The sequence below is a fragment of the Agelaius phoeniceus genome, chromosome 2, assembly GCF_051311805.1.
Source record: "Agelaius phoeniceus isolate bAgePho1 chromosome 2, bAgePho1.hap1, whole genome shotgun sequence".
NCBI lineage: Eukaryota > Metazoa > Chordata > Aves > Passeriformes > Icteridae > Agelaius > Agelaius phoeniceus.
The window spans coordinates 106,708,222-106,727,124 of record NC_135266.1 but is presented as its reverse complement, the minus strand read 5'-3'; the positions used below and the strand labels follow the sequence as shown (position 1 = coordinate 106,727,124).

The following is an 18,903-nucleotide window of genomic DNA, read 5'->3' as shown; positions in this document are numbered from 1 at the left end:
TATCTCTTCCAAGTTCATTTATTTTCTGACTCCATGTTATGAAATCTAGCCTTCTAAAGACAAGATTTTCCCAAAGAATAAAGATTTCAGTAAGAGATCATACTTTTTAGCTTGAAGGTGATGAGTGGCTGAAGCTACTTTAAAAAATTATCTCAATTTTGAGGTAGAAAATCACTGTAGTGAACGCAGTTTATGCACACTGGAGCATTTTCTATTCTTCATAAAGCTTGTTTCCTCAGCCTTTCTAAAGACTGTTTGGGGTGGTGGGAGCCACTTTCCTACAGAAATATAAGTGCAAGGCACTATTCTTTTCTATAGCTTTGTCTGTGACACAGCCATAGAAGTATGTATATGTGTTTGCTAAAATAATAAAAGAGAATAAACCTTACCAAAGCATGATATTTTATACTTAGCTTGGTCCTTAGGGCAAGAGGAAATGAACCAACTGTGACAGACAGTACTTCTAGTTCATATTAGACTACTGAGGGTACTTTGATAACCTGATGCTAAAAGCAGTAAAAAGACTATACCTCTAATAGCACACTAAATATTTTAATGTTTCTTTTTTGTGTGTTTTTTGAAGCAAATGAATTTAAATATCTTAGAGCTTTCAGACTATCAATGCTTTATTTGAAAATTCTGTGTGCTAGCAATCTGGAGATCAGTAAAATACAAACAATAGTTTCTGAAATCCTTATATCGTCATCTCTGCTTTAGAGGGAACACCCTCTCTCTGGGGTAGAAAAGTAATTTAGTGTAGGACACTAAGAAATTTTGGCTGCTCTTGAACAGATATCTCAAGTAAAACAAACTTTTCTGTATTTCATGTTGTTCTTATTCCTGTAATATCCAGGGAACTTCAAATCTTAAGTTGTTCAGGTTAGTTGAATTCAAGAAGCATTTTAAATTGACATCTTGTTTCTACAGAGGGGGTTAGGTAAAGTTCTGGTAAAAATAAGTTTCAATAATGTGTCACCATGATGATATTCCTTTAATACTTTATTTTTTTTTACTTTATTCCTTTAATTACTTTAATTTTACCTGAGTTTTGGTCTTTAGAATGATCTTTATCCTTCAAGTTAGTATTTTATTTATGTACTGCTTTAAAATTACTGAACAGAAGATGTAGAATTGATATCTTTTATGTGGTTTAAGTTTTCTTTTGCATGTCTTTCCCTGCACACAAAATCATAGAATATTCCAAGTTGGGAGGGCTCCACAAGGATCACCAAGTCTGACTCAAGTGAGTGGCCCATTCCTTTCCTTATTTCCAGAGTACCTAAGGGAGGGAATTGTAGTATCCAGTGCATACCTGAGAACTCTCATGACTCTAGCAAAAGGAAACAGGGGGAATGTGTTTTGAATATACAGAAATAGGGACTCGGAAAACCATCGGTTCATGAGAGGTTTGTTTCAGGTGCCCAAAATAAAGTAACCTTGATAATCTTCTGCCAGTTAAAAGTGCTTTGTTCTTCTGTCTAAAGGGAAGAAGTTTTAGAAATTTTAGAAATTAATAGAAATTAAGAGAAATTAATTTTAGAAATTAACTTTTAGAAATTAATAATTACATGCGAAGATTCAAGTAATTTGAAAAGTATCTTCAATAAAGGAGTAATAAGACCAAAAAGATGTGCTGAAAAGGTATTTAGATGATGACAGCAGTTGTTCCTGGGCACTGAGCAATGCCTGTTTGGATTGTAAATTATAAATTATGCTGGAAAGGCTGTTTTGCAATAAGAATATTAATCAAGACTTACCATTTGGAATTTCTTGTTTGTTTGTTTGATTGTTTGTTTTTAAAAACTTCTTTTCATAGTAAAATATGTGTACATATTATATATGAAATGTGTATTAATGTGTTCATGTATCAAATATCAAAACCTCATCTTTTGAAGCTACTTTGAGGTTACAAAGTTGAGCAGCAGAAAATAGCCTATAAATAGACATATCTGAAAATTAACATTTATTATATTTTAAATTTTGTTAATATATTGAATGCTTCAAGGCATAATTTTTCTTCTCATGAATATTATTTTGGCAGTCAGACTTGGATTTAAAATCTATATTTTCGCTGTACACGATTACTATTCCAGGATTCTTTGGAATCTGTGGTTTTCATCAGCTTTACTGTAAGGCTTCATTTTGACAATCTTCTTAGAAATGATGGCTGAATATGATACCAAATGAAAATTTGGAAGAAAACAAGGGTGTTTGTTGGGGTTTTTTAGAGCTTTCAAGTCTTCCAGGAAGGTTATGTTCCTTACTAGAAAGTTTAGTATTTTGATTTCTGAATAGTCTTTAAAATTTTGTGATTTAAGTCAGCTCAGCATAGTTGTAGTGTAATGGGTGTCACATGGGTGTCAGTAGAATAACTTTTAAAGTATGATTTCAAGGTGAACATATTTATACATATATAGGCTCTAACATCAGCACACTATTAAATCTCTACAAGTAAATGCCTCATCATTTTTATTGGGTTTTTTTTTTGCTTTATTCTCTGGTATATGTGGAGATATCATTGTCTTATTCCAGTGTGATCTACATAATTATTATTGACAAGCCATTACAACTTTGTGAAGACAAAATGAAGACTGACTCAGGAAATAGGTCATGGAGGAAAATGAGAAACCATAAAAAGAGTAGGACATTAGGTGAAAAATTGAAACATTTTAGAACCAAAGTTAAGTCCTTTTCCTCCTTCATTTCATTCACAAGAATGTCATAGTGCAAAAAGTATGACAATATTTGATTGTTTGTCTGATTTTGCTGAAGAGCTCTTTTCATGGAAGACTACTGAATATAGAAGACTGTAAAGATACAGATCTAAATGTAGTTGAAATAATAATTTAATGTAGGTGGAAGAGGACACACAGCTGGCCATGGGCTTGTATTATAAGCAGTCTGAGCAACCAGTTAGCACAGCTGTTCTCTCAATTTTTATAGTTATGGTAAATAAAAATGTTAAAAACCATGACATTTTGCTGAGAGAATCTGTGGTGGGAGGCTGAGAAAGTGACAGCAGGACAAAACATAGGTAAAGGTGCTTTTACAGCTGTAACTCCCTAGGATGATGGGAAGCATGTGAAGTAATAGAGAAAAGCTCAGATGGGTCTGAGCATAAATGTTTGTTCAAGCCAGAAAAGGATGGCATGACATAATTGACATGTAATATTTTGGAACATTTGGTTGAGCATATAGATGGGAAAGGCCATACCTACAACTGATGAGATGAGTATCCTACCTATAGAAACATAGAAGGAAGTTCATTAGTCCTATCAGTGAAGGCCAGCTGTTAAAGGTTTTAGAAAAACTGAAGAGGATTTTATTGAACAGACTTCTGTGAGACCAAGTTTTCAATTTTTGTTTTAGTGATGCACAGCTTGAGTCGATGGGCAGATGTTCATGGAGAGATAACTGAAAAGTTATGCATTTAATTTGGATAGAGGAATGCTTCTTCTAGAAGATTGAATATAATGGGGGATGGCATGAGAGTGTGAGTTGCTAGCTGGCTGTATACTTTACAGACTTGAAGTGTTGCATATGTTTGCTTTTTCACTGATGTGAGTGACATCTAGTTCATTTTTTGGTTGATCTTGGAAACTAGGTGGAGTTTGAGAGGCATCTAATAAAAAATTAATTAATCAATACTTGTTTTATAAACTAAGAAATATTTACACAGACTAAAAAAACTCCTTGATGTTAGGAAGACTAGACAAGAGTTTTCTAAAAGAAAGCTGTTTCCTTGAAGAGTAAAAAATAAGTTCTAAATAATGAGTAATGAGAAAACATGTGAGATAGTTTGGTTTTAAACATTTTGGCATTGACTTTGCAATCAGCTTCATTCTGAGCTGTTGGGAAATGGCACAGACAGTGAGATGTGGGTCAGGACCTGGTGGTAGTTTGAAGGAAAAACAGAGCAGGTAAGCAGCCATCTAATTTACCAGCAATTTTGTGTTTTCATGTAGATAGCCAATGCTGGCCAGAACGGGGAAAATGCCTGGTGCTGACATTTATTCATCCTTTCAAAAGCAGTACAGAAGATTGCTGGGTTTGGGATTTTGGTTGTTTTGTTGGGTTTTTTTTCCAGAAGATGTTAGTGTAAATGTTAGAGAAGAGTTGCTTGTCTATTTTCAGCAAAGCTAATTTTCCAGATCTGAGCTCTGTTGGCTTCAGTTATTGGAAGTGAATACCAGATAACCACAAAAAGCACAAGAATTCAGTGTTTTATGAGAAATCAGTTCAAATTCATTTAACTGCATTTGGTTTCATTTAACTATATTTGAAAACTTTAAAGCTGAGGCTAATAGACCAGTACTAAACTTTGAGTCTTGCTCATTTATATTAAATATACATAAACTATATATAAATGTTTGTTCACTTCCCTTCTCTCCCCTCCATCCAGTATGGCAAAATATCCAATCCTGGCAAGAATGAGAAAATTGCTTTGTTTCTTGTTATTGCTTGGCTATCCAAATTCACTCTCAGCATCCAAGAAGTTATTCCACTGTGGCAAAGCAAAAGCAGTCTAAGCTGCTTCATTGATGTTTTTGTGTTCCTTACATTTAAGCAGATTTTCAGTACAGCTCCATAGAAATAACTGGGTTTAAGTTCTGTATTCTTGTGTGATTGTTCAGAAGGTAATTGAAGGTAGCTAAGGCTAAGAACTGCTTTTATAGCCCCTGTTTTAATTTACAGAGGTTTGTGGGAAGCAGTGGGCACTACCAGTACTCTGTAAGATTTGGGATGTTTGCTCTCTAAGGCAAGTAGTATAAAGACCATGCTAAAGAGACAATACAAACTGTGAAAAGTCAATATAAGGTGTCAGTTGTATGTAAAACATTTTTTAGTTTATTACTAAAAAGTGGCTGTACTGAGCTGTGATTTACGTTTGAATGGGGTCACTTGCATCCTAGCGACCTTGGCATTGGTTTCTGCAGGACTCAGCCAGCTGCAGTCACCTCCAGTAAGAAAGAGGAAAGGACTTTTGGTTTTTCTGCTTGTGGGCATTGAGGACATAAATGCAGAGACTGACTGACTGAGTGGCAGATGTATTCTGGATTGCTGCATTTTATGAATATTGTATTGTTCCAATTTTAGTTGTCATCTGTTCCCTATCCTTTGTCTTCTCAGTATTTTCATAGATGACAAACATTGTCCAGAGGGACTTTGGAAACATATCTCAGCTTTGAACTTTGTGTTGAGTACAAGATGGTCATCTGAAGCTGTGTGTGTTAAAGCTTTGAGGATGCAGTGTTTAAAAAGCTGCAAGGTAGGAACAGTGCTGAAGAGGCAGAACGGAAATAGAAAATAGGATACTTCACTCAAGCATAGTGAAAACTTGAAGCAGCAATAATGACAATCATAGAGGAAGCTGCTGTTTAAAATGAACAACATCAGCCTGGATAACTGCATGAGACATGGAGCAAAGAGTCTTTTTTCTTTTCTAGGGGAAAAAGGTAAAATAGCAGAAATTAATTTTCTGAGGGAAACAAGTGAAAGAGACCATTGACTAATGATACAAATGTTTTTAAAGCCTTCTCAGAGTGCCCTGGAAATTTACCATGTGCTTTCTCTTCCAGACTTTCAATGAAGGCTGGGGGTTGCCTATTTTGCATTAATGAAGCTATTTTTGAATTTTTTACAACTCTATTTATATTAACTTATAGGACAGGATTACCAGAGCTATTTTATTGACTTACAGAAAAGGCAGAGAAAGAAAGGAACAAAGACACCAAAGCTGAGATCTACAAGGTATCCAAACTCCATCAGGGAAGTTTTTGGTATCTTGCTGGATACTGTGGATCTGTGGAGTGAGGGGTTCAATCTACATCTGCCATCTCAAGGCTGGTGCCATAACCAGTAAGACCTCTTTTTGACTTTTTGTTGTGTTGATTATATTCTTCCTATAAAATTAGTTTCAAAGTGTTGTAGCTGGTGTGCCATAATACTTGCCATTTGAATTGCTATTTTTTTTCAAGATGGATTTCACTAGAATATATGTAGTAGAAATTTTTGCCAAAAGAATTAATTCAAGATTATGTCCAAACATAAATAGGGAAAAAAATTGCAAGTGGAGAGAAACTGTTTTCTAAAACAGATTCTGATTTTTTCATCTTCTTTGTAGTTTCTACCTCAAATAATTTATTATTTTTTTTACGAGACCGAAATATTATTCATGATGGAATAGGTGGAACTTCCTCACTTTTTTTAAAAAGTTGTATGATGGTAGCTTTTTTATGGTTTGGGGGAAAAAAGACCAACTTTGCCACAACTTTATTTTCTGTACAAAGCACATTGTTAGACTCTGAATACCTGAACAACTGAATCCACTTTAAATTCAGATAGACCTCTTTACAATAACAATGCCTTAATGTTTTAAGTTTCCTAGGACAATTTTTCCTGAAGTGTGATCATTATGAAAAATAATGATAATTATGAAATTTGTTATTTTTGGAACTAGCTTGTTGTATACAATGGTTATTAAAATATATGCTGTAGTATAGGTGAATTATAAGGATGAGTGGCATAACATACTTAATGGCTATTTAGTGGCATTTTTTAAGAGGTGTAACCACCTGAAAAAGAATGGTAGAATTCTAGTTTCCTTTGTTCATAAAGTTTGTTTCCTAGAGCAAGATGGCAAAATTACTGCAGGTGTACAAATGATGCACTGCATCCCAATTAGTGTGTCTTTAATGAGGAGAGAAGGAAGGATTGAGGCAGTGTGACGAGGCTTGCTGTTGCAGCAAGCACTATTAACTTCTGAGACTTTTATCTAACACTTTTATCTTCAATCTCCAACCTAAAACCTTCATAGCCATCTCTGGTCTGTGGTGTTTCAAACCTTCATGCAAACATTATAGTGCAGAGCCAAAACCAGGTGCAATTACATCAGATGCATGCTTTTAATTCAAATGTACATTTCTGAAACCATTCAGCACAGACTGTGTTATGTACTTTCTTTGCCACAGAGCATCTCTAATAGAATAACACATTATATAATGTGTTATGTCTGTATGCCTGCACTGCACAGTTTTGCTTTCAGATGTGTGCATTTGGCTTGTGCAGTGTAAGAAAATGTCTTCTCAAGACAAATATGCCACTGCTTGCCTTTTGAAAAATACTCATGGAAGGCCTGAAAGGGTACAGAGAACATTTTCCCAGCACAAACAAAATTCTTGTTATGTAATCTATTTGGCTTCAAAAATCAAGCAAGCTGTTTGGTTCTATACTGGGATTTTGAACCTGCCAACTCTGACAGCTCCACATAATCATGTAGCTCTCGTTTGGTGGTGTGACAGCAAACCTCTCTGCTTAGTTTGCTTTAACCTTGTCCTCCAGATAAGATTGAAAAAATGCTTCAAAGGTGTATCTGTCAGCAATTAATGTGAAAGTCATATCATCTGTGCTCCTATAAAAGAAGTTACATATGGTTTTTGTTATAAGTGAAAAGTAGGTAAGATTTTGAGATTATGAATATAGAGAACAAAAGGAGTCGAGAATTTCAGGCTCTTTTATGTAGACATTTGTGAGGTTTTGGTTTGTCAATATAGCATAAAAAATATTACCAAAGTATATAAAGTACTATAAAAATTAATAGTTATTTGTAAGTGAATTCATATATTTTTATGACAATTACTCTAAATGCTTTTTTGTTCTTAATCATGCACGTAGCATCATTTCATAGAAATGGCTTCACTAACATGCTCCCATGTGGTCTTGGGTGGGTGAAGGAGGAACTTTTTTATGTTTTGCAAAATTTCCTTTTTTACTTTTATCTTTAGAAGGTGCTGTAAACAGGAGTTGTGTTATACACAATCATAATATTCTAGGAACCCTGCTATAGATTTCAAATAAATATTTCCTTATTAAATGTCTTTTCCAGCATCCCAAAGTGTGATTTACTTTCAGCTCTTTTAAAAGAAATAAGCATGCTAATCCTAAATTAGTATTGTTTAAACTTTTCTCATTTTGTAATTGCCATAATATTCTCCATAATGTTATTTCTTCTAGATTATTTTAACTTTTGATCAGTATCCTCATCAGCACTATTTAATATCTCAGGAGACTAAGTCCTTAGACCTACTTAAAAAAAAGATAAACACAGGGAAAAGTCCTTATCAGCCAAAAGTTGTTTTTTGGTTGGTTTGTTCCTTTTCTTTTTTCCAGTTTTAAACTGACCAGACTCTTCCTACATGTGTGTGCCTCTAAATCCCTTCCAAATTAAACACAGAGATATAAAACCAGTATACAAACAATAGCAATAGAAGTACATCTTATATTCATTCCTTCTTGCGTTTCTCCATGATGATCCATAAGTGTGGCCTTCAAATATTCCAGAAGAGAGAAATGCACTTAGATGCACATCCTTTCTCATGTGACCTGTATTGATTAGAGTTTTAATTGCAATCATTTAACAGTAGAACACTGGTTCCTATTCTTCCTTGAAGTTTTTTTCTCTGGAGGAAGCTTGATTAGAAATATATTTTACCCCATCGCTTTCTTTCCTTAATTCTGAGAGAAGAAATGTGAATTGTGATTCAACCTGCTTTTAGAACTTTTGATCTCTAAACATATGTGGCTATGCAGCTTTTTCCCATGTTCCAAACTGGTCCTTTAAACCCCTTCCTCACCCATCCAGAGACTATGTTGCCTATCTTATAATTATGTTATTAAATAAAAATAATTTTCTCATAGTAATGATAGGAATGAAAGTAAGACCTATTCCAAACCCTGTAGAGCTGACCACATCATATAGCTTTTTATGTACAAGTATCATCCATGAAATTGTTAATTAACTTCAGGAGTATTAGTTTAATCTAGCTGTGAGCTCTCATTGCAGCTAACATCAAAGACATGAAATTAGTAGTAGTATTTCTACATGTGTGTATTTGTCTGTAGGCATAAATACATGGCAACTGAAGAGTTCTGAGGCTTGAATTACAGTTTTGGGAGCTTTTTCCTCCTCAAATGAGCTATGATCAGATCCTGTAATATTGAAGAAAAGCAGTGAAAACCAGAAGCCTTAGAAAGTGTTGATAAACAGGTAACAGAACAGGCAAAGTTTACTTCCCTACCATTGCCACAATGATTTCCCAGGCTGGTATATAAGTAGCATTTTGGAAGGCTGTTGGAGAGTTGCCACTAGTTAAGAATAAAATCATTCAAGATGTGGAATACTCACAAATATTATGCTAAACCTTTCAAATTATCTAGGCATGGTATGCTGGAAGGAGGAGGTGACTGTGCATTATAATATTGCAACTTTTTAACAGAAAGCGCCTGAAGCTGACGAACCAGATTGGTGGTTTTTAATGAAAGAGAATACAGTTAATCTGTGTATACTTTCATTGACAAGGTTCTGCACTTAGGAGTACAGCACAGATGGTATAAGCAATGAATACTTATGTCTGACTGTAATTGATCCTATCAACAATGACATACCTTTAACTGGGTTGTATCACTTTACGTCACATATGGTTAATTAAGTAAGAAGGGCCCAAATACACTAAGGAGATTTTTATGTTTATACTTAGGAAAACAGTCTAGACAGGTGTTAATGTAAATGAAGTTAGTACTTGTCAAAGGTGAAATTCTCCATATGTAGCCCTGCTTCAGTCTCCAAATAAATATAATTTGTCTATGTCTACATTAGCAAGTAGTGAGTAGCAATAGGACCTGATCTGCAGAGTGAAACAGTTGGTGCTGAGGATCCTGTTTTCCTCACTGTAGGGATCAGTGGGAGAATGGAGGTTCCTTCAGTTTGGCCCTGTTCTGATCCCACTGGCTTGAGGTCATGGCTGGGTGCAGTCTTGGAGGGAGTCATTTGGCTCAGGTTGAGTCCCTGTATTTTAGGAAATATTTTGTGTATCTTGTGTAGCTACATTTTTCCATCCGTAAAGCAAAGCTTTCCCTTGATTTCCAACATCTTTCAACCTCAATGAGAAGAGCTTTGCTTCCTGAAATAACCCCTCCTTGCATTCATCCTGAATCATCATCAGAGACATGAATTATTTTTTACTATGTGTAGATGCCTGCCCCATGATGGTGCAGCACAATGTCATGTAGTAGAGTTTGTTAAATTATTTTTTTACATGTGCTGCATATATTTGGGTTGGCCCTTAGTTGGGTAGTCTGTCTCTTGTAGAAATGCTGTTGGAAAAATTACATATTCTAAATTCTTTCCTTTTATGGTCTGTGTATTCCACTGCCAAGAACACCTTCCCTTTGCTTTGTCCAATATGGAAAATGATATGACAAAATAGAACTTGATGTGTTCCAATTTTGGTCCTGGAGGTCTCCATAGGTACAAATTCTTTATAGCAAAACTCTCTAATCTCTGTATTCACCTTATCTCTGCTCTACATTTGAAAGGTTTTGCAATAGTTTTACCTGCAGGTCACTGAATGTGTAGTTCAGCTCACACATCAGAATCCACTGGCCACAACTGGGTTTCCCAGGAGAAAATCTCAACCATTTTCTGAGATGCACCTACAGTAAATGCTCTTGGCATTTAAATGACTGCTAAAATACATAATCTTATTGGCTGATTGTTCTTCCAAAACAATTATTCCTAGAAAGATTCTTTTCTTTATTAGAAAAAAAAAAAAAAATCAAACCCTTTCAGGCCTTACATGTACTGTTCTAGAAAGAATAATGTTTCATGCCAGCCAATCCTTCTTTTTAATATCAAGGGAGGTTTTTGTTCTACTTTCTTTTGCCAGACACACTTTTTACTATTGTTTTTCTCCAGTAGATTCCCCTTCCTTGCAGAGCAAATTCCTGTTTCTGTCTCTCTTTATCCTTAGCCCAATTATATGTTCTGAAAGAGATCTCTGCTTCACCTCATGTGATTTTTACCAGCTTTTCCCACCTGAAAACATTGCAGCTGCTTGAAAACCTTAATCTGTCACTCCTGAAACACATACTTTGTGGATGTCATGCACAAACTTTCCCATCCATCCCAGGTGGCTGTGTGATTTCCACATTTTGATTAGCATCATCAGTTTTGGAAGCAGAAACGTTGATGTCATTCTTAAGCTGACATTAACTTAGCTGTGATAACCATTAGCCTATTGCCAACATTTGACTGATCCAGTGTTTCTTTGAACATTGTCAATATTATGAATTGATATGAGAAAGTTGTGCTAAAAGTTATTTTACTAACACCTTAAGTTTAGCAGTCTGCTTATTTATAAAGTGGGAACATACATAGTTGCTTTGATTAGGACTGCTTTCAGTTTTTAAATATGTAATATCAAAAAGATTATGAAATAAGATACACAAGATTATTGTGGAACATGGGATCTGGTATATACTAGAGAACATCAGTTACTGAATAAAAAGTCAAACTCCTTCCACCATTTAAGAAAATGAGGTAATTATGATACTTAGTCTTGTCATAGAAAGGGTTTTTTCCCAAGAGAGTATGATTTAATATGTTGAAAAAAACTTGGTTGTCTATTTCTTTTTAACTTAAAGACTAGCTTAAACATTGATGCAGAATTTAAAAATAAGGAAGTAAGCCCCTAAAAAGCAGATAGGCTCCTAAAGGCACATTTTCATTTCTGCTTCTTGTAGACTGTTTTAGATTTAGCTCTTTTAATTCCATTTATGTTTTATGCTTAAAATTAAAGCAAAAGCTCTATTTTTCTTCTTCTCTGTAAAAATAGCTGGCATTCTGTCAAAGCCTGTTGTAGTGTTGCTTGTACATAGGGAAAGAATAGCAAGCATAGAAACCTAAAAAAGATGGACTGAAATAAATTAATTCCAGATTTAATGGGATGTTTTGATATTCAGTCTGGAAAAGAAAATTTTTTTTGGGGTGACCTAATTGTGGACTTCCAGTACCTGCAGGGAGCATGCAAGAAAGATGGAGAGAGACTATTTACAGGCAAATGGAGTGACAGGACAAGGGGAAATGGCTCCAAACTTAAAGAGTTCTATGACATTGACATTGTTATTTTTTTCAGATATTTTTCAGACAGCTTCTAATAATTTCTTAGTTGGACTGCTTGTGTACTATAAAATATGTGCTAAAGTGTCTTGATAAGTCAATTTAAATAGAAAGGTTTGGGAAGCCTCTTAGTAGTGGCTGAGCTCTAGGTATTTCAGAACAACAACAACAAGTCCTATGTTCTATAAAACACTTCTCTATGGTGCGTTACTGTGGGGTGACTCCTTCTGTGCCTTGTTCCCATTGAAGCACTGTCTCCACTGTCAGCTTCCAAATAACTTTAGGAATAATATCAGCCAGAACCCTTAGCACAGTGTAACACTATTTCTAAAGGAAAGGTTCATGTAGGCTCATAAGAGGCTGGTAATGGGGCAGGAGGAGAAAATTATTCTGGTATAATTTTTCTTACATGGGAATGACTTTTTTTTCTTAAATATCACCACTCAATTGACAAATTCTTGTGAATTATGATCTCTGATACAAAAAGTAGGTTTGTAGATAGGGCAACAGACATGTGGGACATTTCATATTTATATTAGGAGATCATTCTATAATCTTCAAAATATAAAATAATTTGTTTTTCATGAGTAGCAAAATCACTCTCCATGTATATGTTATCAGATGGCACAAATAAACTATGAGAATGCTATCAAATCTGAAATCAAGCTTTATCAGCCATGCTGAAAGATTTTCTTTGCAATGTTCATGAAGATGCAAACGGGACAATTCAATGAAGAAGTACAGTCAGGAATAAAAGCAGCAACTTCTGAGTTGAAGGATAAGTCTGTGGAGGTGATTAACAAGTAAAAGGAAAAAAAACCTGTATTTGTCTATTAGGCATTTACTATGATTAATTTGGTGCAATATGATGCTTGTGTTCCTTGGACTCAAGTGAGAAAGAATGGAAATCTGGGAATTACATCTATTTTAGAAAAAAATGTAGGCTCAAGTAGTCTGGAAAACCTTAAATACTATTCCATGTATCTGTTAAAGATATTGTTGAACTGATATTTACAAGTCATGAATTTTGCTTTGTCATATTTTCTTGTTTTGTCCATTCTGTTTCAGTAAAAACAGAAATACTTTCCCAGTATGGTGTATGTGTGTGTGTTGATAAGTAAATAACCAATAGCAAAATAAGGAAGGCTTTTACATATTCTCATAAAGTTGCATGTGCAGTTTGCTTTCATATATCTTTGTATGAAAACATCTTCCACCTAATTATTAAGGGATTCACACTGTTTGAAGAGAAAAGATTCTTTGAAGAACCAAAAAAGAAAATAAATAAGTAAATAGAAACAATGTTAAGAAGAAATATCTATAGAGCATTTAACATTTGTAGTTACTGCTCATCAGTTCTATCTAGAAAGGAAAGAAACCGATTGCATGTGGAAATCTAAACTATTTGGTTAATTATGAAATATTAACTGCTTAGAAGGTCAAGGGAAGTGCAATATATAGCTTCAAAGACAAGTAACATTTGTAAATATCTGTATTCCAAAAAAAAAAAAATTGTAAGGTCATTTTATTATCAATTTAAATGAAAAACAAACAAACAAAAAAAAACCCACAAAACCAAAACCAAAAAATCTCCAAAATTTCCCAATAAAATACTGGATAGTAGTAACTGAAGCAAGAATCTGAGCATGAAATTTCATCATTTTTTACAAAGAATGTTTTTTAATATTGCCACCCACATCTGCAGGCTTCTTCACCATTCCAGCTTCTCTCCACCTTGAGTCATTGAACCTTGCTTACATTTGCATAATTTCATAGTCATCGTGGAACTGCCATTTATTATGGTGTTTGGCAATTATTTGTGCTATTAATTCCAAAGGGGTCAGTTTTAAAGCTTTGTGATTTGCAAGGAATAGACTTAAATTTAATGAGTAAACTGAAAAGCCAAGCAAAGGAAACATTTTTTTTTTCTCATTTTCACCACTAAAATTTGAAATTACTTGGTTTTACTGGTCTTGATTTTATTCTGTGACTTAGTGATCACCATCAGCTCTGGAGCCTCCTTAACTATGGTCTACAGAGTGCTCTTCCAGGTTCTCAATTTCCAGGGCAGTTTTCTGTATGTCTACCACCATGCTGAAAGGGTAAATATGATGAGTAATAGACTACCACACCACATTTATAAGATTTAGTCAGGAATACATCAATTCTGGTAATGCCCCTTTTATGTTCTTTCCAAATGGTGAAATAAAAAATTTTGGCCCATAGCAACAAAAAAGGAGTTCTATAAAAATGAATACTGAGGTGGATGGTCCTTAATAAATGAGCAAACTCCTCTTCTGCCTCTCTAGTTTGAGGAAGAGAAGGTTTGTGGACTCTTTCATTTAAAAAACTGTTCATAAATCATATACAGTTGACTAAATCACTGAAGTTGCAGCCTCAGGACTTTCTTTTATGTATGAAGAGAAGTAATTTCAGCTATTATGTTCATATTTCAGTCATATGTGATTCATATTCTTTAAGTTTACCTGGAATAACATTTTTCAGACTACAGTAATCTTTTATCCTTCTTTTCAATATGAAAATAAAGACTAATAAAATGCAGTACTCAGTACAGGAAGGAACGTAGTAATGCTACATTTGGAAATTGAATTTACAGTTGCTACTTTTTGTCCCACTTCCTCCCTTGCTCTCAATTCACCCTCCTAGCCCCGGTTATGGTAAACTGATTGTTGTTAGGTATAAAATAAAACAGTGTTTATAGCTTCAATATAAATTTAAGGGAAATAAAACATCAAGAAAAATTTAGGAAGTCACATTTGAATACATTAAGGCTCACATAAAAGTTACAAAATGTCTTTTCAAGATACTAATGGAAGAATGGTCCCAGAAATGTTTGGTATTTTTATGTTGTTGTCATCATGTGTTGAATTCTGTTTGATAGAACTGTCAGAGAACTAATTTCTTGATTTTTTTGCAATGTTAATTCATTTCATGCAGAATGGTTTTGGTGGAGGTAGGGCAGGAAATACTTTTAAATTTATTTTTTCCAAAGATTTCTGGAAATTCCTAGGACATTTATCTAATTTTAGAACTCAACTACAATTGAACTATTGAGGCTACTCCATATTAATGTTGTGACTCACAAAAGTAATGAGAAATGTAACATTAGTTTTAGATCTAAAACATTGCTTCTGTTTATTGTTCTGCACTTGATGAACTTTCTATTTCAACTTTTATTTTAAATCATATTTGCAGAGGTTTAAGAATTTGACCGAAAATTTTTCTATGGGTGAAAAACATTCCCAGCTCCAGTGCTTGGAATGAAGTTGCCCAGATTTTGAAAAAAAAAAATTGTGGGTATGAATTCTGTATTAGCTCAGGATATTATTTAGTGTTTTTATAATTCAGAAATCTATTTATGAATGTTGATTTTTTTTTTTTGCTGGTATCACTCAGAATATTGAATAACCATTAATGGCAATAGAAATTCCAGTGATAAATCAAGAGAATGACAGTATTTAGACTTAACCAGTAGCCAAACTCTTCAAAGACTGGAATAAGAGAGTTGTGTTTTCCTCACTAGATATGTGTTTAGTACTGCAAACAAATATTTCCTAGCAAACCAAGGGTAGAATATCTTCCTCACAGAGCTGTCTTTGCAGTTGCATTATTGCAATATATTACTGACCAATGCTTTCAATATGCTGAGCTGTCATTACCTGTTGGGAATGATCTGTTTTTTAAACCAGTGTAAAAACTGCCTGAAGTTGGGTGTGATCACATTTGGATATCCTGGCAGGTAAAAGCAGATCCTGACTGGCTCACTTTCAGCACAGGGATTTAGTCCTTCCCATTGCCCAGCTGAAACAGTCTGGGGCTGCTCTCTAGGCTGAAATGCAAACTGATGAGTAAGTCAGGAGAGGAAGAGAAACATTTCAGCTTGGCCTATATCCTTCCATGAGCTGCTTTCCCTCTTCTGTCAAGCCTATTTGGCTGTGTCTGTTGACCAAAGAATGTGGATTATCTTGATGGCAGAAAATGTAAAGCACTCTCACAGTTATATGCTGCAAAATTAATACCGTGCTGGTAACAATAATGTCATGTATTTTTATTTCATTTTATTTATTAAATTTTAAAAGCATCCATGAACTCTTTCTTAGTAAATCCTCATGGAATTCTTTTAGCTTGCTTCTTCCCCAAGAAATTAACACTGCATTATACTAGAATGAATATCATTCTAGAATGAATATCAAAGTCATAACAGGTACTAAACTTTTAAATACTAGATATTAAAGAGAGATTTTAAAGGAATAATCTTAATGGCAGCATTTCTGAAGTTTAAAATTCTTTATTGTTATGGGTTTACTTATTGATTTAGTTGCTGACCATAAAAATACTTTTAAAAAGAGTTCTATTGGGAGGGTAGTACTCTGAAGTAATCAAGGTATCATTTGGGTTGGCTTCTTACTGCTATTGAAGGGGTTTCTTTAAAGTTTTAACTTCACAGGCAAATCTTTTTATACATGACGCTGCCATCAAGTGGCTATTGAGTAGAACCTCTGTGTTACCCCTCCCTAATTTAAAAGTATTTCATCTTTTTAATTAACAGCTTAATTTGAAGGAAAGGAGTATTCTATACTTGCTAATTGAAAAGAAAAAAATATAATTTTACTACTCTCTGGACGAGAGCTGTAGAGGTAGATGCTCAAAAATGCTTTGAAAGAATCGGATTTCAGTGACATCAAATTTTGTTGACATTGATTTTTACATCATCTTCAGCTGACATTAGGAATCCTTCTGGTCACCTTGTGAACTATTCTGAGTATCTTTTTGAATCTTCAGGCACCTTAATAGACAGTTAAATCTTCTTTTTTAGGGTCTCGTTTTAATTAATTCCATCAAAACTCCAAATTATAGATGTAGTCTATAGACTTGGTAGAGGACTTTGAGGTGCTAGATCTAAAAGGCCAGAATTACTATAGACCCTAAACAACAAGAAATTTACCCTTGAATCAAGAAGTTGATGAATGACAAAGTTGACATTCACCATCTACCCCTAGATCACTTCCAGTGGCATGGGGCTGTTGACCAATTTAAGGCAAGTCATGATAAACATCCCCATTCTCCTGAAGATCGTTTGCCTTCTTTCACCCTCTAGCAATAATAATAGAAAAAAAATCATGTGCACATTTGCATTTGTATTTACTGTGTTTAAATTAAAGCTGTAAACAGTTCGGATTCACTAATAACTGATGAAAGTGTCTCATTATTGAGCTACAAAACCTCCAACAAATTAATGGGAATTGCAAATCACCTTGAAAATTGCAGGCTCTTTAGTCCTATATTGAGTGCTGAGAAAACTGCATAAATAGCTTTGTTGCTTAACTGTTTCTTTTGAAAAAATAGTTTTCTTATTACATTTTTAAAAAACCATGGCTTAGTAATTAAGACATGGCTAAGCAATGTCTTTTTTTTTCTTGTTGTTGTTTTCTTTACTGTAGATGAACATTTAACATTATATTACTGTTAAATATTACTGTGTTTGGTTCCTTCTATTTCCTATAATATTTAGGACCATGGATTCTCTGCCTCTGGTGCTAAGTAAATATTTTGGCCAATTTTCTCTTATGCCCCATATTAAACTAGAGGATTTTGCATGTTCTAATTATTTTCTTTACATAATGAATTTTTAAATATATAGACCCGTGATATTTTCCTACAAAATTAAATCTTAAATAGGAGAAAATATTTGATGAAAAGAAAAAAGTCATGCCATGTATTTCTTTGTTCACTCTTTGTTTGATTTTCATTCTTTCTGCCTAACTCCAAATCTAAACTTAGTGCATGTTCCTTGTTAGGAAAAAATAATATATGGGAGGTTATCTCCAGCAGGTATAAAATTTGGTAGCCTCATAGTCATGGAAATGCACTTCAACAGAATATCAGTTGCATTTCTCTAAAAGATAGAATGATTTCTGCAAAGTTCTAGATTCTCTTATATCCCATCCCCCCCTGCCACTCACCCCCTCCAGTTCCACATTGCAGCTGCATCCCTGAAATAAACCTATTTGATTTAAAAGAACATATTTCAGTTTAACATAGATTCAGGATAAAAAATCAGCAGTTTTTAATTTTGTCCATGTTGCCAATACATGAGTCATCATTAAGCTTGTGATGAGTAATTAGTCATAGGTTTTTTTTGCAAACAATAGAGATTTTAAAAAATTTTATAAGGCACAGGAGACAATCTTTTTGTATGCAAAGCTTCATATACCATTTGTGCTAGTGTACTGTAAGTATGGAGTATGGGCACTTTAAGACACATTTTTAACTACATTTTAAATCACTTGACTTGCTGGAATAGTAAAAGCGTTGTGGGCTGAAGCACCCTCTAGTTATTGCTAAGAGAAATTCCAAAATTTAGCAAAACCTTTGAACCTCCAGGAACACAACTGCTGCTATTAGCTGGCAGGTGCCTTTTACTAGGAAAGCTTTTCTGTCACTTTCCAAATTGGTTCATTCCTAGGGCTGAATGACCCATGAGATGTCTGTCATTAGCTCTGTCCAACAATAGAACCTGAAGCAACAAAGAATTGAAGCTTCTGTTTTTCCTGCCTCATTGTTGCAGGCTTGATGAGTGAGGAAAAAAAAGTTCCTTTCTTTTTCTCTTCCTCTTTTTCTTCCTTCTAAACCACCACCTTCTGTTTTTTCCTTTTGTACTTGCTTGGTACTGTTAGTAATGTATCCACAATTCTTGCTCATCATTTCCATTCTACTCCACAACCCCAATTTTGGTCCTTTTGCCCTTGGCCACTACCTTTATGTTTGATAGCATCTTGCTAGACTTTTGCACCAAATGATGAAAGATGAAGTATTACTGCATTTTAACTTCTTCATGTCCAGTCTGAGGAGTCAATTTCTACCCCCCAAAAGCTGTGAAAACCTTAATGTGAAAGCCCAGAAAAGGTTTTTTCTTTGTTCTGTCT

The 18,903-nt window shown here is 34.3% G+C and overlaps 1 protein-coding gene across 9 annotated transcripts in view; it reads left to right on the top strand.

The window, feature by feature from the left end:
* Positions 1–18,903, top strand: part of LOC129134979 (uncharacterized) — a 279,312-nt gene that overhangs the window by 152,562 nt on the left and 107,847 nt on the right. Inside the window, exon 5 of one of the 9 annotated variants that reach the window (XR_013181068.1) lies at positions 5,702–5,725. The exons of 7 other annotated variants lie outside the window; for them this stretch is intronic. Coding sequence is in view for 1 of the 2 variants with exons in the window: in XM_077174500.1 (XP_077030615.1) it covers positions 5,702–5,859 (158 nt within the window). In the remaining variant the exon portion in view is untranslated. Of the gene's footprint in view, positions 1–5,701; positions 5,860–18,903 lie in introns of those variants that run through there. One more of the 9 variants, XM_077174500.1, reaches the window with a different exon arrangement.